Here is a 21765-nt window from a genome sequence, read left to right as displayed (position 1 = left end):
GATAGAACAGTTTAATTTAGGTGCAATTTTTCTGATGTGGCTTGGAAGTGAAGGCAACATGACCTCTGGCAATGAAGCCTTATGAAAAAATCTCGATGTCACAGTTCAGTTTTCTTCTGTACTAGCACTTTCCCCGCACCCTTTACAGCCATGCTAATCCACTCACCCTAGTACTGCTGGTCTTATTAATAAGCCATTTAGCTTTTGTGTGAAGGAGCTGTAGCATTAGCACAGAGCACTGAACTCCTCTTCACTACCTAGAGTAAGAACATTGCAAACATTTGAAATGAGGGAAGTCTGTAGCAATATGGAAAAAAAGGTAAAAACTAGTTTAAGAGTTTCTATTTGTTTTATAGCAAGAAAACTTTTGTCAGGCTTTATTACAAAGGAACAGCATAAGGAAACCAAATAAATAGTTCAATAGTTAACAGTATGCAATATAATAGTACTAAACTTCAATTACAAAAAAATTAAACTTTGGAACAGCATCAATATGAAAGATTTCTTAGGAAACTAGGACTCAGTCCAAGATCCTCAGACCTGTACATTGCAAAACCCACTAAGTTTTGATGCCCAGTTGGTCCCTGCCTTGTCCTCTGAGGGACTGTGTCCATTGAGAACTATGACCCATTGGTACAGCTCCCTAATCCCACTCTGCCCCACCATACAACATTCTGTTTTTCCAAGTGTCTAAGGGAGAGTGATCAGGAAGCAGGAGGCATGAGCTGTGCTTCGCTGTTTCAGAGGAAGCAGTATCTTCCTCCTCATCTGAGAGCTATATTGAACAAGCTAATGCAATTTAGCCTAAGGATGCTTCTTTCTTCCTGGAAGCAGCAGTTAGAGGAACAGAAAGAAGACAGAAAAGACCTCATGCTCCCAGTAAAACCCCAGGCAGGTTCTGGGAGAGGTGGAATCAAAGCCCGATTAGTTGTCACTGTCTAATCTATCATGGTGAAGTCAGTGGAGAGAACTTCAATAACTTCAGAGGAGCTACATCAGCCTCTGTCATCCTTCTTTCCTCTCACCAACATTGTACAGCCACACTGACCTGGATTCTGTTAGCACATCTCGCCCAACACAGGAGGGGAAGGAAGCCATCTCTGCTGGCTCACCAGTGACTGACTTAAGCAAATACATCCCCCTCAGGAGCAGGATTTTACTGCGCTCCCAAACAAAGAGGTATCTCCAGTACAGATTTCTCTACCTGTGGGACATGTGCATCTCTTCCTACAGAAGCACAGCTCACTGTTTGACTACACACCAGATGAGTGTGGCTCTTCTACTTGACGTAAACAAAGAAACATACACACAGTATCATTTTGAAATCTGTATGTTGAACCAGTTGATAAAATTATCCTCTCATACAAGTTTTAGATCAGCAGATAAGTTCCACTGATGTCAGGAGTGAGTGCCAAAAGGCAGTGTGAGGAAAACCCAGCATTAAATGCCAAAACATATCCTAAAATACTCTCGTCATCTGTCACTGAAACACTTCCAATGTCAACTTCTCCAGAACACTGGAACACATAAACTGTTAGCAAGCAACAACAAAAACCTCAAACAAACAGAAGAAATAAAAATTACAAATAAAAATAAGCTTTTTATCTTTGTTAAATTCTTGTTAGCCACTTGAAATCTTGTTTATCTGTTCCATGAAAATAAGAACTTGGCACATTTTCCTTGGATGACACTTATCAACACTTTTTTTATCTAGAACATTTATTGCATATCAGAAATTCAACTGTCTAGGATATTTTTTTTAGTAGAAAACACTGCCTTGCAGTTACAACTATGAAGCTCCACACAGTTCAGTAAATGAATTCTCCTGGTATTTCCTGCAGTAATGGTTCCTCAAATTTAAATCGTTTGGAAATGGCTTTCTGCTCAGTTACTTTTTCTTTTTCTGACTGCCTACATTGTCCCAGTGTATATGAAGCCACGACAATTAGTTCTTCTGTCACTATTGATTCTTCCTCTTCAGTCTTCTCAGCATCTACTGATTTTTCAGAGGCAGAATCTGCATCTTTCTGGATGGCACCACTGGTCTCCCCTCCTGTGCTCTTATTCAAGGCCCTGCAAGCAGGATTATAACTTTGTTCTAACCATGGATGTTGAAGACATTCTTCAGCAGTTGCCCGGTCCCTGCAGAGGAAAGAAAGTATTAAAATTAATGTCCAACTGAATATGAAACCCAGTACCTTGCAGAAGAGATCCCTACAAATTATTCCAAGGATATGATTGTATTAAAGACAGACTGATAGAATGCACTGACAATCATCTTTTACCCTTTTACCCCAAAAGGCCAACAACAGTCCAAGATGAACTGCTAGTGTTTGAAATAAAGGAATTCAGAGATCCCCAATATGAGTTTATGCTCCCATGTTGCCAAACAACTTTGAAAGTTAATACAGATTTTTCTTCTTATATATAGGAAAATCACATTCTGTAAGTATTCCCATAGATAAGCAGTAAGCAATTTCAATAGCTGACATGTCCCATAAGGAACTGGTGAAGTTCCACAGTTACCACCTCTTCTATTTGGAGACCTGGAATTGCCAATTTGCTGCTCATTGGGAAAAGCATACTAATGAACCAGGAAAAAGTAAGGTGCTTTACCAACTGATCCAAAATTAAGGACTCAAAAGCACAGTTCATTTAAAAGACTTCAGCAAAGTACCTGCAAGAAGAACCAGTATACTGTGCCACATGCTACAATTCATGTACAGTTTTCTGAAACTAATTTGAGTTTTAATTACTAACACTTGGACATATTCAGAATATATGAGCTTGGATGGAAATAGAAGAATTCTCTTTTCATAGGCAACAAAAGTAGTTGCACAATGAAATCAAACTTTCCTTATGCTTCAAAAATGAAAATGCTAGCACTTGCTACATTTAGAATATATTCAGTTTGACACATTAGCATATACAACTGTGTATTTTACTTACTCAGGTTTCTTAACCAGCAGAGTTTTGATGAAATCCATGGCAGACTCTGATACAAGGTCAAACTCCTCTCCAGAGTAACTTACATTCATTTGAGATATATTTAAGAATGTTTCTTGTTTATCATCCCCTAAGAAAGGTGATATCCCTGTTAGCATGACATATGCCAGTACTCCAATGCTCCTAAATTAAAAGGAAAAACAGAAAAGCAGTTTTTAGCTTGCCATTTAAAAAAATAAATTAAAAAACCCAAGAAAATTAAACAACAAACCAATAACACTTTTCAGTAAAGTAAGTTAAGACTCACCACATGTCAGTTGCTGTACTGATTGGGTCATAACTCAGAATTTCAGGAGCTATTCAAGGGGAGAAAAAAAAAAAGTGGGCTTCATCATATGCAGGCATTACATTGTAGTTACATAATGCAATATGGACATGTGGTAAAATTTAAGATAAGCCTTTCGGAGCATGACGATCTTTTGAAATCAAGATATTTCTATTCAATTTAAATCAAAACATTCTATTCAATTGTTCCAGTGATTTTTATCACTCACTGAGTTTAAGTCCGAAAAGTGTTTTTCCTTTTATTTTCATTTTAGAAGTCAGGCCAGTCTCCTTCCCAATTAAGGAATCTGTCTACAAATTTCTTACAGAAAAAAACCAGAAATAGTCAATATTCCATATTTCAGCACTGTGAACCATCACAATGAAGATATACCACACAACTTGCAGATATTTTCAAATATACTTTCAAGGCCTGGGATGGTTTGTGCTTTTTTTTTAAAAAATACCAAGGATACAGACATCCACAGGCTAAAATACCATATTTGGAGACTGAAATGGTTTGTGCTTTTTTTTTAAAAAATAACAAGGATGCAGACATCCACAGACTAAAATACCATATTTGGAGACTGAGTATGTGCATTTAAACTTTTAATCCAAGTAATACCTGTTATCACTGCTGGTAAAAATCACCAAAAGTGTGTGCTCATCTTCAACACATGCACACAATCACTGTCCATTAGACACTAAGACTTGCCAGCGCTACCCTTTGCAGCAGTGCCAAGTCCAGGTAACAAAACTTGATCTTGCAACACAGTAACTACACAGCCAGTCTGACATTCTCCAGATGGAGGTCATTCCTGTTTCCAACACCCAGAAGCCATAGTAACAACTTACCTACATATTCTGGAGTTCCCATAATTTCTCTTAGTTCCTCACTGCTCTTCATTATTCTGGAAAGGCCAAAATCCACTATCTTAATGTCTCCGAGAGGTGACTTACTGGTTAGCAGAATATTTTGGGGCTGAGAAACAAAAGGAGGACACTTTCAGGATCACCCAAATCTAATGTTCATGACATAATAATTTTAGATCATGAGTGGAAATAATGCCTTCCACAACAAGTACGATACCCAGGATCATTTATTTATTTACCCCAAGGTGACCTTGAAGAGACAGATAGGCTAAAAGGAGTGGCAGGATTTTCTGTTCAGAACTGACAATCAAACAATTATTAGCTTATAACACATACAAAGCACACACCAATAGCTGTCATTTAACAATAGCATACAAGTACCTGCACATTTGCACCTCTAGTCCTTCATATCACCTTTTTAACTCCCCTTCCCTCCTTGCTTCCTTCCAACAGACAGTGTAAAATACCTCCTGTCAAAGGGTGTTCAAAAAGACCTCATCCTTTAAAAAAACTCTGAACACACAGAGCTTTTTTGATTGCACCTGTTTGAAGAAGGCCTGTTGCAACTGACCTCAATCCTGTTCAAAGTACAAACAACTGCATTACAGAACACCAACTGAAGAACAGTTTCAAAAAAAATATAGCAGCCTGAAAAACAGGTTTTTAAGAGCATCATCTTTGGATAAAATTGTTCACGCTGATGGCACTAGATCTTGGCTGTCTTCCCTTCAAAGCACCTTTGTGGTCATTAAGAAGTTCCTTACTATTTTAAATGCTAGCTCAAATCACAAAAATAGCCTGAAAACTGACTTTAGAAAACAGGGCTGAGTTTTTTTGCAACTGAAGCATACCCATGCCAAAAAAAACAAAAAAGGAAAGGTGTGACCCTCCCTGCCCCCAGGGGTTTATCACTAACTTCTCCAAATACTGACACTGCATTCATGCCTCTGGTGAGCCCAAGTTCCATGACAGTGAGGAAGCCTTTATTGGGAGCCTGGACCATCTTGCATCAGAGTCATTGAAAAGGGAGGAGGACAGAAAAGTACGAACAGCAAAGCAACCACTGACTGATAATCCAACTGGAGCAACACCAACATTTACACTTCTTTCTTAATCACAGAGCTGTTCTCCATCCTCTAAGTCCATCAGGAAAGTCTGTTCTCACAGAAACAGCCTTGCTTTTGAACACAGAAATAAAGCTGTACAAGAACGTTTTAAAAAAGTCCTTGCTGCAAGACTTGAATATAGTCAAGTTCTTTGATTCCTGCAAAGTTTAACCACGGTATTTCAAACTAGGTCCATGAAGTTGTCAATATATTCTCTGCTTGTAAATCTCCATATTAAGAACAACCCTTTTTTTTTTTTTTTCTCTTACAAACTAGAGTCTGATGGCTGTACAAAGGCTGGAGCTGCACATTACCATATGCTTCATAGTTCACATTTGTTGTTCTCTATTTGTATCAGAAAAGCAAACATCCAAAGGAGCTGACCATGCCTCCCTCATTAGCCTCTCAGATGTTCTCTCCAGTGAGAAATCTAGTTACATTCTAAAGAGGCAAATTAAGAGCATAAGAAAAGGATTTGTTCTCTATATTTAAATGAGGCAGTTTTTAATAGAAGAGTTTATGAAACCCTTCAGCCCTGTATTATATTTTAGTATATAAAGTAGTCACCAGAAGTTTTCCTTGTCTTTTTCTTGAAAAAATAATCTTACTATGCAAAATACACCTATACAAGGGAAAAAAAAAAATCTGTCTACTGTATGCATTGAGTCATAACTCTAAATTAATTCATAATGAAATACCAGTCATTTTCTTATTTTAGGGAATCATTATGGGTTTCGTGTGAAGTGACAGTCTAAGCACCAGTATGAAACCTTAAAGAAGCCACACCTTTGAACTTAGCATAGTTTTCAGCTCAACGTCATTTATCTAAAACTTTAAGAAAAGGAGGATCATTTTCCCACATCTGTAATGCTGTTTCTCTTCTGTTTGTACTCTGCTAAAACACATCTAGGCTTGCCTAATGCCTATTAGCCCACAAAGGCAAGGGAGATGCTGGCTGGAGGCTCTCCTGGTAGCCACTCTGAAAAGGGCATTTTGCTCTTAGTCTCAAGCACTAACGCATTGGCTGATGAAAACCATCAAATGGCAGCATTCAAAAACCTCCCCTCTACTGCAGTAAGGCTTAGAGGTTCCAATTAAGGTCCTCTTATTTCTTGTGTCTTTAGTTGGTGTCAAGGAGATACATAAGGACCAAGAACATACAATAAAGGTCAGGTTTTCAAACTAATCAATCCCTCACCTTGCCCAAATTCATTAACGTTGCAGGTTATATAATTTTATAATACTCTAAAAAAATCACATTCCTAGAAGAAAAGACAGGAATTATCCAAGAAGCAATGGGCAGAAACAGGAAAAACAATCAGCTGAGTTACCCCAGGAGCATTGTTTCTAAAGATATTAAACTAGGCTGATGAGTCTGCCCCCCAAAAATGTGAAGGACCCTCATGTCTTTAAGCAATTGAAATGTAAGACCAGAGTTTGCTTAGGGGTTGGGGTTTTTATTTTGGTAAGTGTGTACAATTAGAAGAAACGCAACAGTCACTAAAGGTGAAGACCTATTAGACTTGCATCACACTTTCTTCCCCAAAATATGCAATGCAAGTCCCATAAACTAATAATCAAAATAGGTTCTGTAGAACATGTATATGCTATACCTGCCTATTAACAAACAGCTTTGCTCTAACAGCTTTAAAGGTTTGAACTTCAAATTAAACTGTTGCTTTGCCTTGAAAATTTGCCAATTCAATTTTTAACCCTTGTCTTAGTTTATTGGGTGTTCCTTTAGACAAGGAATGCCACAAATCTATTAATACTACATTCCTGTGTAATAAACATTTCACCTTAATCCACCTGGAAAACTCAGTTCAGAAAATTAGTCTGTAATGTTCTTCTAACAGGCTGCTTCTTTTGTAATTGCATTAGTCTACCTTTTTAATATTACTGTAAAACAACGCCCCAAAAAATCTGAAATAATGATTTTGCTAGTTGTCATCTCTGAACACAATACAGAAGAAGAAAGGGAAAAGTTGCCTGTTGGATGGCCAGAGTAATACACAGTACAGGAGAGTGCTGCTTGGAGGAGTCATTCTCCTAGACCCCTGGGCTATGTAAAGACTCTTAACCTATCTCTGCTGTAGACAAGAGGCAGCTAGTCCTTCCTCAGCCCCCACAGCTTCTTAAATCCTCTTCCATCTGCAACTGCTTTAACCTTTTCCCAAACACCAATTCAAGATGAAGTCAAACAGCAAACGAATTTAGTGTTTAGTCTCACAGGAAAAAATCTTGTATCTATTCTAAGCGGGCACACAGAAGCTAAAGCAAGGTAGCTGTCAGTGTCAGAGATCTGGTTGATCAGATTTACAACATAAAACTACAACAACAAGCTGACAACTACATACTGACAACCACTTGGGTTTAAATTGTTCTGGGTGTAGAGTTTGACTTTTTTGAAGGTACAACATACAGAAAATTGGATGTCCTTTTCTGAAGGTATTTGTAACAGACAAATCAAATGGAAACCTTCAGAGGCACAAAGGTAAAACTAATTGCACAAGAAAAATATTTTAGCAAGAATTTGTAAACTTTGCTATTGGCAAACACCTTGCATAACAGCAGTACTCTTGTGTAAGTCTTCCAATGTCACCACAAAACCAAGCATTTCGTAAATTCCATGGTGCTTTAAGCCACAATGTAAAGCAGCATAAGACATACTACAGAGCAGATGGTTTGAGGGCAATGGGTTAATAAATATGCAGCCAAACCCAGCACCCAACCCAAATGTTTATATTCCTTAAAAAAAGGGCCTTTTTTCAAAGAGTCTTGCAAGGCATGCCAGTCAGTCAATCTTTGCAACTCATGTTTTTTAATCCTACAGATTCCATCATCTTTATTTGCCAGTACTCTGAAGACTTCCCAGAACCTTATTTTGCAAAGACCAATAGTTTCATATATCATGAAGTCATCACACTGCAATTAAGGTCCACTTCTAAAAGCACATTGCACTCAACAGCAATGTATAAACACGTTAACTGCAATCACTAGACAATTTGCTCTGAACTTCCATAAGTCAGCAAAGCAGTGGTGGATCTTCCAGTGAGAACTGCACATGCTCCATTTTAGAACATAAGTTTTCTGATCAGTTGGAAAGTTCTTAAGTTTTTCTGACTTTTGAAGGAGATATCTGTTCAAAAGCTGCAACCAACACCTCAGTTTACTTTTGCCAGTAAGTACTCTAGTCACATAAACCACAACACATTCCAATTACAGATATCCAGTTGGTAGTGCTATGGAATACCACAGCTTTAACTACAAATGTATGGATATATACTGACCACGTTTTAACCTTACAAACTTGGCTTCAAGGAAATTCAATAGACAACCATTGAAGAGACACTGAGTAACTTGTTTAAGCATATGAGAATTTTAAGGAATTCTAAGTGCTTGTTTTTAGTCTTTCTGAACACTTATTCTCACATCACTTGCTAAAAATTTTCCATTAATCATTTTAGTACAGTTACAAATATTTTGTGGGTATAACTCAAAGTTTTAAAGGATTCTATATATAATATGACTGAATGGCTAGAAAACCAGGCAGGTGAGATATTTATGTGCAGCTGATGAACAGTTTGTGATATGTTAGGTTATATATTAAGCATGTACAGCCTGATACTGAAATCTACTGGTAGCTTTGTAATAGTGCCAAAATAACAATGAAGTGAAAGGAAGGATCTCAGCAACAGAACAAACATGCAGCAGCTCACTACATACTCCGTAAATACAGGAATAAGATGTGTAAAAGGAAAAAAAAAAATTTTAGTGCAAGATACTTTTTATACTGCCTTGCTTAGTAAAGAACTAGTTCAACTTTATAATGAGATAAAGTTGCACCTTCCACATGAGTTCATGAATGGAAGCTAAATGAAATTAACTGCAGCTTGCTGTCAATTGGAGAGGATAGTTTTCTGGATCCCTGTTACAACTCCCTTCTAAACCACATGCAACACTCTGGATTTCATATGATGACAACTGTACTTTTCTCTTGATTTGGGTAAAAACTATTTTTCAGTATGAAAAAAATATTAACTCCTGCAAATAATAATTTATACACCAATAGGGTGTTGGCTAACTGTTTGGCAGCAAATGACAAGCATTTAAATTAAGTTTTACAGTAATTAAAAAAAAAGAAGTGTTATTAATGTCTCTAAAACATTGATTTACCAGTCCCATGTGAACATTTAATTCTGAAACATTACACTTCATACTACCAGTGTCTCTGCCATCCTTCTGCCTCATTCAATACAAAGAAACAAATCTGTTTTTCAATGGCCATATAATACCCAGACATTTTTTCTGCACTTCAAAAATGTCTCAGGTCTTACCCAAAGCATTCATTTGCAATTTAAGATGCAAGGGAAACCCTCTTTTGAATTCATGACTATTTCACTTCATCAAATGAGGATTATATTTGACATAATCATAGAAACACCCCAAAAAGGCTTGTAACCCTGGTGCCCACTCTATCCCAAAGGTTGAACTTAGTCATTTAAGGCATAATTAGATAAGAAAAGTGTTAATTACAAATTGGCCAGCAGGAAAGAAAGCAGATAAGAAATTAATGAGAAAAATACAGCAACAATCTTACCTTTAAGTCAAGATGAACAACACTGTTTCTATGCAAGAATGAAACTCCTTCTAATATCTGCTTCATAAGTCGTTTAACATCTTTTTCTTGGAAGGCTTCCTCTCTTTCAGCCACACATTGGTCAAAGATTTCACCTCCAGCAGCACTATGGAACAGTATGAATATTATAAGCTCAAAGACTAAGTTATAGCACCCATTGTGTTCTACTCAGACTATTTTATTTAGCATCAGCTAAATCAGCAGGCAGTAGTATCCAACAGGGATATTTTCAGCTATAAGAAATGTCAAATGACAAGCTTGGACAGCCTAGGAAGTGTTCTCTGCAGTATGGTAGCTTTGGAGAGAAGCAAAGATTTTAGTCACATAGTTAGAGAATGTGAATATTACAGAAATTTTGGAGACTGCTTTGAAAACACTATATGTGTTAAGGTGAATGCCATGTTTGTTTAAGGGCAGTGTTTTAATAAAAGGTGTGCTGTTTGCCATTGCTATGAACTACAAGGAAGTTTGGCCAAGATAAGCCTTTGCAAACATAAAGCAAAGCCAGCCCTGCCTCCCATCCTCCTCAAAACGATCTGCACATCCTCAAAAGACTAACTATAAAGTCTGTAATTGAATTGCTTATGAAGTCTCGGTATACAGAGATGCATTAAGTTTCTAAACATCTTTCATTTTTAGATGCTTCTGAAAATTTTAGCTCTCAGCTTGCTTCCTCTTTTGTTTATATATGTTTAAACAAGTATCAAAGTTAAAAAAATAAAAACAGCTAGATATGAATGTTTTTAAGCACTCTGAAGCCACATGCAGTACCATCTCCATATAGCAATGACTCTAGAGAACTATAGTTGTTTTGCAATATAACCATGGAGCATCCAAAGTAAAATAAACTGAGCAAAGGCTCCACCTTAGAACAAGAATGGGCACATTAGAATGGGGTCACTTTGTGTATGGATTGTTGAACTGCTACTATGAAATCAACACTATACACTTTGTGCCGCATGAAATTCTACAATCATCCCTTAGTGAGAGATGGTGAAACCCCTGAGGACTGCACCTTCTCCAATTGTGCCAGACTGACATGCCTAATGTGACTTTGCACAAGCAATAATATTTATGGATGCACAGCCAACTGTTCTGCTATTGCTTGCTTTTTTTTCCAATAAATGGTATTACCTGAGCAATCCAGAAGACAGCAAGGCATACTCAACACGAGTATAACAGCAAATGAGAGCTCGACAAAATAGTGTATTTAGACTAAACCCCCAGAAAAAGAACACTTAAATATATTCAAATTTTTATTTTGCCTACACTTACTTTGCTGCTACAGTCTTAGTACCTTTAAAAGCCTCATGGTTTAAAAAATAGTTTTTTGCCTTCCTGGATATTCTCACTACTGTTATTTTAAATTCTCCCAGCAGATTGTCTTACAAAAAAAAATAATTTAAAAGGTCAAATCTTAACATTTTCTAAAGAGTTTTATCCTTCTGTTCTCTATGCTGGCTAACTGGTACAGTAGTACAATTTGATTTATTAAACTAAGATTTTCTTTCTAAAAAAATTAAGTCTCTATTAAATAATTATTTTTCTTCATCCTGTATCAGAGATGATAGAGCTCAAGCATAAAAGGAGTTTTTCAAAGGAATATTAATACTTTAATTCCTTTAGAAAAATTGCACACGCCTGACACTATCACATCTTTCTTAAATACATTTTCATTTAATTCATGGAATAGTAATATTTCAGCTTTGAACAGGATTCAGATATTAATGATATTTTTTAAATTAACACAGGCTGGTGTATTCTAATATTTGAAACCATATTTCTTGAAAAAGCAACATCAATTGGATAGGGATAAAAAAAAATCAACTGCAATCCATAAATTATACTTTCTACTTTAAGAATGACATACATTACTTGAAAGAGTGATTTAATTCCTTGTACTAGTGAATTATAATGCACATACAGTGATAAGATCTACTACCAAAAGCACCAACACGACGTGTTTTACAGCAAGAGCCCTGGGATATTGCTGGTGTAGCTCTGCCACTTCAAATCCAGAAAAAAATATTTCTGCTATTTAATTCTGTGAAATAGTATTTATACCCAAAACCTGTTGTTGTCGACCAGGAATCACACTTTACTTTTTATAGGCCCAGCTGAAAAATCAGGGGGAGTTGAGGGCAGAAGGGGCTTATAAAGCCCATTTTGCTTTATGTCTACTTGGTAGGCATCTGTTACAATTTATTAGTGTAACTTAATTAACACTGAAGTAGGCACCAGCCTAAAATGTATGCTACCTAGAATTTTAATACTACAGTTATAGAACTCTGAACTATGTGTTTAAAGTCAAGGCAATAAAAGTTGAAGCAATGTCCCATCAGTGAAATCATGCCGCCACATGAGAGTAGAAAACCCTTGATCCAGAAAATTTTATTTTAAAAAGATGTATTTAAGTACCTCCCAGCACTTCTGAAGAAGCCTAAGTTCATCAGCATTTTTAAGAGTGAGACATGCAAATACAGCCCTTACACATGCACACCCACTTCGTGATTTATGAGGCATCGCCATTCCCAGCTACCATAGACACTTAGCTTTACAAAATAGTTTCACATGGAAAGGTGACTTCACGTGCAATGTTTCATTCTTCCATCTTAACTTTGCCATTTAGGACACAGATAGAAAAACTTCTTCCAGACAATTCATTCTATTCAAAAATCACCACACTCAAACTAGTAAGCAGCAACCCTTTAAGAGAAGGCATGGAAATTTGACACTGCAAGACTGTTTTGTGTATTGTTGCTGTGGAGTGAGCTTAATTGATTCCCTTAAGCAAAACAGTCAGCCAGCTGTGAGCCAACCCAGTCACAAGCAGTTGGAAGTACTATGTGTCAAAATGAACTCCAAAAAGACTCTCCCACACACCTATGCCAAGGTTTGCCAAGCTCCTTTATAGTTTCAACTCAGCTATTTTGTATTCCCCAGCTAGATTTCAGAAAAAAAAATAAATTAAATTAATCCAACCACAGAAGGCATTAAAATACCTGCTAGGACAGTATCATGGGCATGTCATTGCTGTGATTTCTGTATACATGCAGACCACTTTTGTTTATACCATTTACCCATTTTTCCTCTAAGAACACATTTTTCTATTAAACTGTAGCTTTTCTAATTGTCATTATGAAATAACTTTGCAAACTACTGGGCACCCCCTCCCACCTACACTGAAAATGTTCCTAGGGAATAAAAGCAAAGAATTAGCTTTAGGACAACAAAGTCTTTCGGAAAACAAGCCATCTTAATCTAGAAAAATGGATAAGGAAATATTTAAAAGCACAACATTTGGAAATCCAGTGTTACTCAGAAGACATTATTTCTCTAGTACACACTCCCTTAGCTTTGTGTCTGAAAAAGATTTGAGACATAAGAAGTCTTTCCAAAGTTGAAAGCTATGGCAACCACAATTCTTTAGCCATTTTAATTTATGAAAGTATTGTTGTGCTATTAACTTCCTTAGTTTCCTGCAAAATCCAATTGCTCTTCATCAATGAAAAGCATTATAGCATTTTACTGCTGCTTATCAGCATAAATGACCTCAAAGTCATTTAGAAGTCTGGAGGACTAATCTTTGCTATAATTATGTTGACTTTAGATTAAATGGAGACTACTTATCCTCCTTGAAATGTATCTTAACATTACACTGCATGAAAATCTGCATCAAACTTCTTTCAAGAGCACTTACAATCCACTAACACAGCCCTTTAACCCATCATTAGAAAAAGACTAAACAAATCTATTTCAGTGCACCTGAAAAAATTAAACATTCCCAGAGCTCTAACGGATCAGAAGTACAAATCCTCAGAGTACAGGTATTTAGACTTGATTTCAAGGCTGAGTGAGACCATATACAGTCTGCAAGAGGCAAAAATTTACTCCCTCAATCTTAAACTCTGTCAAAAGTCTTTCTTGAAAGTGTTATCTTTGCAAGATAATGGAAACTCACCTAGTTTCTGTACATGGAACTTATAGTACAAGAAGATCACACCAAAGTGGCTGAAAGACTAGCCACAAAGGTTCATGTACACTGCTGCTGACAGCCATAGCCCTTTCCCTTGGCTAGGCAGACCATTAGATAGTAAGCAAGTGAGCTGAGAATTTTTCCAGTGTAAGGCTACCATAACATGCCTATGTTCCCAAAGCCTGAGAAAACTGTAAATCCGTATCTGATGAGAGGACATACAGGAAGAAAAGTATGCAAATACATTAAGTTGTAGACACTGTTCTTTTAAGTTCTTTGTTCTCAGACAAATGCTTTTATTTTTTTCCTTAACCTTTCCAATCAGGCAGCTGAAGAACTGAAACACAAACAAAGGTAACTAACACCATTTGAGAAGTTTTCCCCTAAAACCTTCTGAAGAGCTCCAGTTTAGATTTGAGACTGCCAGCAAGAACAACTTGGTTATTATTCTAATAGACAAGATGCAAACATTGGAGCAGCACAGTTATTCCTGATTACAGTGGTTTTTGATTCAAGTTCTATCTGTTGAATCCCATGTCAAATGAATTGTTTCCTGCCAACATTCTAACCCTTCACACCTCTAGTAAGCAGGACAATAAGCAATGTCCAAGACAATACAAGTAGTAACATTAACCAGGTCCAATTAACTACTGGTGAAAACCCACAATTCATGGGATAAACGCTGACTATGTCCTCAAGATGATAACAACAACTTTTTCTAGAGAAAGCACAACAAAAGTCTACTATATTTACACAAGACCCTGGCAGATGATTGCTCAGTTCAGACCCTCTTCAAAACATCATACTTAATGATTTAGATTTTTGAAGTTGCACTTAGGTTTTTCTAACATCCCACCTGCTAATGACCCACTAATATCATCTGCCCCTTCCACAGATGCATAAAAACATGGTGATGAACACTTGAAAAACCCACCAGTTCTTAAACATCAGATGCTCTGTTGCTCTTTCTTTTGAAAGAAATTGGAAAAAGTCAGGTAGGTTGCATACATATATGAAGCCCCAAAGGTTTTTTTGCTTTTTTCCTTTTATACCTGATGTACCAAGTTTCCCAGACTATCTCTATATTTTCCAGTAGAATTCCAGGATTTTTCATTTATTCCGTTTTCACTGAAATACGGAAACATGACTGACCCACAGATTAATTCCAGGCTTTACCTGTTACCCCTTCAGACTTACTTATCCTTTCATCTGTGACTTAAATACTCTGATTGAAGCCTTGTGACACAAAAAAAAAAGTCAGAGACTGTAGTCAGGGTGGGTGCAGACAAGCACCAATTTGCTGTGCTACAGCTGAAGCCACATTGCTTCCCATTGCTCAACACTGAATATTGTTAGTGGCCAATTTTAAGTTCGTTTTATGTCAAAAAAATGATACTGCTTGAACGACATCCCTCCCTCCATGTAACATTAATATTTCTCTTCCCAAAGGCAAAACACTAGGTGTTCTCCTCAGCCCTTATGGCAGATTCAACATCAAGACAAGAAACTTTAAAACCCTAGCAGATTAGTGGCCAATGATTAAGTATTTGTTTTACTCCTTCACAAGATAAAGATCTGCCACACAGACCATCAAGCTTAATAGAAACTGAAATGCCCTAGAGAAACTTTGCAATCTAGGTATGTTCTTTAATCCTCTGCACACAGAATGCCAGAAATTCACTAACATTCATACCTGTTTTGTTGCAACATGTCTCTGGAACATGTTGACTTTCAAAGAAGCATCCAGACATATTTGCTGAACTCAGGGAAAGACTGTTCTTGTAATTTACAACACTTAACACTCAGCTATTTATCTGAAACAAGCTATGACTGTTTGATGAGTATAAAAACAATAATTTTGCTAATTACTGAACAACCTAGTTAACACTTTGGATTAAAAAAGTTTTGCAATAGTAAGAGAACTGAGTTCTAAAAGAAAACCAGCAGTTTTGCATTTAAATTATCACAAAACTCATCGCATATTTGGATTCTACGGCTCGTATTAAATCCCTATGGGATCCAGAAGTGCAAACTGTATCCTAGTTTTAATTTCTGCTAGTGTTTAAGGCAGGTATTTATGAGTTTCCAGTAACAGCAGTTAGAACTAAAGAAGCTCTGTCACACCTTTGCATGCAAACAGACACTTGAATATTTCATATATCATGAATTCCATAAGGACACAGAGAAGTTTAAAAAAAAGTATTCTAGAAGGATACAGAGCAGACATGGTCTCATTTCATTTCACTGAACTTTAAAGACAGTTTCTTTTGACTTCTAAAGGAGACGTGATTGGGACACAAAGTTACTCACAGTTTCTTTCTGCTATCAAGTAAGAAAAGAGCTGCACAAACTAGATTTACCTTAGCAGACAGGTTAAGGCAATTCTGAGCTACTGAGCCTCACCATTCCTCTTCTAATTATTTAAAATCCACAGAGCTTGAACAGGAACTTAGAGTTCCATAGCAGCAAGCACTTGGCTGCCTCTTGGAACCTAGATGTCAAGTATCTAAGGCACTGGTGTATTAGACGAACAGTCACAACAGCTGCAGGAATACCCATCTGGACAAACTCAGGTGAAGAAAACCACAAAGACAAATGCAGAGTCACAAGTTCTTTGAAAGAAACTTTTCTAGGTCTCAACCCTCCTCTTTTACTTTCCCCCAAAAGACAATGTTTTAGAGAGCTTTTTTTTTGTGTTTCCAATAGTTTCTTTTCAACGATGATATTGCTTTTGATACCTTTTTCGTAAGTGGTAAAAAACCCTATCTTTGTCACAGTCAATGAAATAAGCTTCACTTCTTGAACAGATACTCACTGCTTCTTTCCTCTTCCTCTTTTACAAGCAGGGAGTGTACACAGTTCATATTTCATTAAAGATTTTTTAAACTACATAAATTAGAGTTCAGCTTTGAAAGACACTACACAAATAGAGAAATCCATTATAATCTGCAGTAGTTATGAGACTGAACATAACTTCTTGTAATACTGATTTTCTTAGCAATTCTTTTTGAAGACAAAAGCAAAGCATAACAGGCAAGCAATAAAAACTACCACATTAATACACTATTTTTTCATTATTAATTTTAAGCAAATACTGCAAAAGATTATTCAGGAATTATTACTAGTACTTACTATTCCAGGACTAAAATCATCTCGGTTGCAGTTTCATAAACTTCATGCAAGTTAATGACCCAGAGGTTGCACTGTGCCAACTCAAGAACTGCAATTTCATGGATTATTTCCATCCGACAGTCTTGGCCCTTTCTTCTTTTTCTCATGAATTTTGCCGCAAACTCTCTCTCAGTATCTTTCTGGATACACTTCTTCACCACTGCAAATTTTCCCCTGAAATTAAATAAGAATTTAAAGTTACTTTTAAGTCCCTTAGTGACAACTTTAGTATTGCCCTTACAAATTAACATTTCAGGAAACTTGAACCAAATCACCATTAGTGGGTACATTTATTTATTCTAATTTTAGAAAGATGTCTTGCTGAGTGATAATCCCCATCCCTAAAAGTAAGGAACACCACAGCCCAGAATGTAATATAACCTCCATGAAAAATAAGGAATTAAAAGAATAATCTACCAACTCAAAGAACCTGGATTTCAAAAATACAGAATAAATAAGCTGTGCTTATTGTGTGTTCCCAAGATTGTTATCCTCAAAAGTTTAATTTTAAAAATCTGGCAAACCCAAAATGTACAAAAAGACAATTTATGCTTTCTCTGTCTCACAATAATCCAGTTATTGTATCCTCAAGTATCCCACCATACTCAAGGCAACAGCAACCAGCACTCTCCTTGAGTCCTGCTCCATTTGCCATGTGATATCCAGACTCTACTCTGCATTTTTGAAGATGGCACTTGGTATTTTCACCATGATATGTCTCAAATGATAACAGACAGAGTTTTTTGATTGTTTAACAGTTCCCACAGTCCCTTATTCTTAGACTCACTGTATAAGGAAGGAACCTGGATGATTTAAATGAAATTGAGCAGCACGATTAGCATGAAGCCCTGTAACAAAATTTTTGCAACAATTGCTTACGTAGCTAGGAATGCACACAGAGCAGAAGAGAGCACAGTGCTCAGCCCACATTAATGAGCGTCATCTCTGACAGGACACACAACCGAGGAGCTGCACCAAGCCAGCAGGTTAGCTAAAACCACACTGCAGCTCTTACGTCAGAACGCTTCCCCCACAGCAGCCTGAAGTATTTGCTCTGAACTTCCCTGCAACAGAGTCCCACACCACCTGCTCTACTCAGTTCCGTTCTCACAATACTGATTTTTAGACTGAAAAGGTCTATTAATTAATATCTGTCATCTAATGCAATGATTATTTCTCATACTTTCAAGTATGGTAATCTTATTTTAGTTCTTACAAGTAGTATGATGTTCATCAAAACTACTTTTTATTTATATGCAAACATTTTCTTACAAAGCTGCAAGAAGAGCCTGGAGATCTTTATTTTGGTTCTTAACTTACTGTAGAGCTGCTGAAACCAAAAACATAGTCCATCATCTGTTTTGGAATACAATTGCAATGGGTTTTGCTTCTGCCATCCCCAAGCTGAAGTTCAGAGAATTAACTAATTCAGCTCATGTCACAGTTTCCTCCTCACAACTCCCAGCCCATTGGCAGAAGACTGCGATCCATGAAACGTAACTGTTAAACAAAGCTGTGGTCAGCCTGCTTTTAATAGGCATTTGTTTCAAAATCACACAGTCTAAATGAATCAAGTCAAATAAGCACCCACAGAGTGGTATTTGCTAGGCAATCTCAAGGAAGTAATTGGACCTGTAACCACTGATACAGCCAGAGTTATTCCTCTAGGAACAATATTTTGCATAAGCACACATTATCTACAGCACAATAGGTATTAAGCCTAGATCACAGCACAGCACAGATGTCTGGTGAAGGTAGACAAACAGTAAGAATATTATTTCAATGCCTTGAATCCAATTTTCTGAGAGAAAGTTCTTAATTACTCATATATACATGAGACAATAATATAGAGCTTTGCAAATGCACAAAAATAGTATTACAGGATTTTGTAGCACAAAATTTGAGTACAATGCAAAGCTATGCGTTTATCAAACATATTAAAATACTTGCTACAGTCCCTAGCACCAAAAACATCACAAGAAAAAAAACAAGTAGTGACTATGCTGCTAAGAAAAAACTCAATAGATAAAAATAAATAGAGAAACTATCAGATAAGCCCTTTAACAGCAAGTTATTTTAACACCTGATAGATACTAAGCCTTTATACCAAGAAAATCTAGACCCCTGCCTGGGTTCAGCCTTCTCTGTTCTCCTTAAATAGTCTCTGAATGCACCACTTCCTTCTGGCTGAATGTCACCTTAGAGCTCAAAACCTTTCAATTCTAGAGCCAGGGAAGGACCTAGAGAACGTGGCTTAGAAAAGTCTGAAATCTCTCTAGCAGCTTTCAGGCACCGAGCTGTTCTTAATTACATACCAAATCTATCTGGAAACAAGTTAATTAGCCTAATGAGCACCAACGTTGCCAATTCATCACACATTAGTCACTATGGAAGTAAAACAGTATTATGGAGAAGCAAGAAACAGCAAGAGCCACCACCATGTGCGGCCACACATGTCCTGTTTAGCTGAGCTGGCCAGAAGCCTGACAGGTGACGTAATTGAAAGGACAGGTTACACAGGAGTTCAGCTGCCTGACAAACACTAACCCTCACTTGTTTGGACACCAAGAATCCTGCCCAGATTCTTTATGGTTATGCCTATAATTAGAGCTATTATAACCACTGCCTGTTAGAACTCATCTTTTCTGAATACAACCCCCCAAAAAAGATCAAACTCGACAAACCTGATGTTTATAACTAGTAGAAGTAATGACTGTGCAGGGCTCTAGATTTGTGTCCGAGAAAATTTCACAGCTAAGATCCACTATATGGTTAGGCCAAAAGAGAAGCTTTAAATATTTTTCTCATTGAGACAGAATAATAGAAACAGACAGATATAAACAAGCTTTCCTATAGACATTGCATACACCTCATATCTCTGTCTTTCTTAATATCCTGCTTTTCAAAACTCTTTATGAAAACAGTCTATGAAATAGTGAAAATAGTGTTAGATAAGAGCATTGTTAATTTAGCATATTAAGAAGAGTTAGTAGCAAGAACATTGCATTGAAGGAATAACAGCTTGGTGATGAAAAACTTAATGTGCATTTTCCAAGCTGAAAACAGACTACCAGTCACCCCACCACAAATAAAAATGCTTCGGAGGGAGATGTGAATGGGAAACTAGAAGTAGTTCTCAGTCCTCACAAGAGTCTCAGTCAAGAACTATGATCTAAGATAAATCATATCTGATGACAAAGACGCTCAATGTCATCTTTTCAGATTGCCAACAGAATTACTTTGTTTCATCAGGTATACATTATAGCTTAAAGGAAAGGTGTCAAATCACAAATCAAATGTCAAATCAGATAAGCAGGAACATTAGTGTCACACCAATTAATTTTGGCTGTCCTAGATCCAGAACAGAGACCTTCACTTAGCTCATTTAAACATAACTACAGGTGCAAAATCACAACCTTCATGCAAAGGTTATCTTTAAACATAGTTCTGGTGAAAAAACATTCCCCACAAAAAGCCATGCTGAGATTTACTTGTTTAAGCTGCAGGCTAAGACTTGCTGCAGTATTTAATTCTTGTTCATAATGTAAAGCTAATCATTTCAGGGGTTTTTTTTGCATGCCAGAAGGAACTTTCATCTAGTCCATGTTCCGATTAGGTCAATGACTATTACCCAGTCCTATGAGAAGATTTCACTTCACTACAAAATAGCTTCTGAAAAGTCATCTGAACATCAAATAAAAAATATTACAAAGAAGGAGCTGCAGTGATACCAGGACATCCTGTGCTATACTGCTCCCATGCCTTCTTGACTGTTTCTTAGAATTTTGGCTGATTTGTAGCCTGCATTTAGTTAGCTTCAGTTTCCAGGCCTTGGACATAGTGGTCACAACAGCATGCTAAAACAACCACCTTTCTCACTATGGGCTGCTTCTCCCACCTGCTTCCCATATGAATGCTTTAGACCACCACGTTTAAACAGGTATTGCCCTACTAGCACATCAGAGTTACTAATTGAGCATTAAGCTAACAACCTACAAAATTGTTAAAGGTTTTTAGAGCAGCAGCTAAATTCGGTTTGAAACTTCTCTTTGGCTCCAAAGGGGCTGTTTTTGCTGGTGTATAAACTGAGCTACACAGCTGGCATAACTTTATGAAAGGACAAACATCAAGGAGACTATCTTGCTATACATCCTGCAGTACTGCATCTAATCTTTTTTATTTGAATACTCTTTACATGAAGCACATGTGATTCTAAGAGTACTGTCATTCATTTTCTAAGAAGTGACAGAATTTCAGACAGAAACAGTGGCTTAGTGGTGCTGAAATGCCACGTAAGTAGCTCCCGAGACGCAAAAACCTTTCAACGAGGCTTTTTGCCTCAAACCTTTCTTTCTATCAGACAGGTGTTGAAACTATACATGGATTAAACCTCGCACGCAGAACCACTTCCAAAACCAAGATCTTAACCAGCCTTTTAACTATTGGAAGAGTTCTGCCGCTAGGTTACACTCAAGCACACGCCACCACAAAGTAGTCTAGAGCTGTTTTTCGCATGTCACAGCTTACAAAGCTAAAAGAGAAATTTAAAAAAAAAAAAAAAAAGAAAGAAAAAAAGGAAACAAAAAAGGAAGGGGGAAAAAAAGGGCTTGTTTCCTTCTCCGATGGCAATCTATCGCAGTACCCACTACTTCGCACCGGCTTCCAGGGAACACCACAGCATCCTCGCAGGCGGAGGAGCCCCGGGTGAGTCTCGCAGCAGCAGGAGGCAC

At 37.1% G+C, this 21765-nt stretch overlaps 1 protein-coding gene across 1 annotated transcript; it reads right to left on the bottom strand.

Annotated features, from left to right (window-relative positions):
- Positions 1 to 1462: 1462 nt before the first annotated feature.
- Positions 1463 to 17209, bottom strand: STK17A (serine/threonine kinase 17a; the record flags this gene model as incomplete). Its single annotated transcript, XM_009078339.1, has 6 exons — positions 1463 to 2142; positions 2950 to 3129; positions 3254 to 3302; positions 4126 to 4252; positions 9850 to 9994; positions 16997 to 17209. Coding segments are annotated over 6 exons (1048 nt in total), but the record flags the coding sequence as incomplete, so codon positions are not given.
- Between the last annotated feature and the right edge of the window lie 4556 nt (positions 17210 to 21765).

Source organism: Acanthisitta chloris, unplaced genomic scaffold (assembly GCF_000695815.1).
Source record: "Acanthisitta chloris isolate BGI_N310 unplaced genomic scaffold, ASM69581v1 scaffold9157, whole genome shotgun sequence".
In the NCBI taxonomy this organism is placed as follows: Eukaryota; Metazoa; Chordata; class Aves; order Passeriformes; family Acanthisittidae; genus Acanthisitta; species Acanthisitta chloris.
The sequence above is the reverse complement of the archived record's forward strand: the minus strand, read 5'-3'. Positions and strand labels throughout refer to the sequence as shown.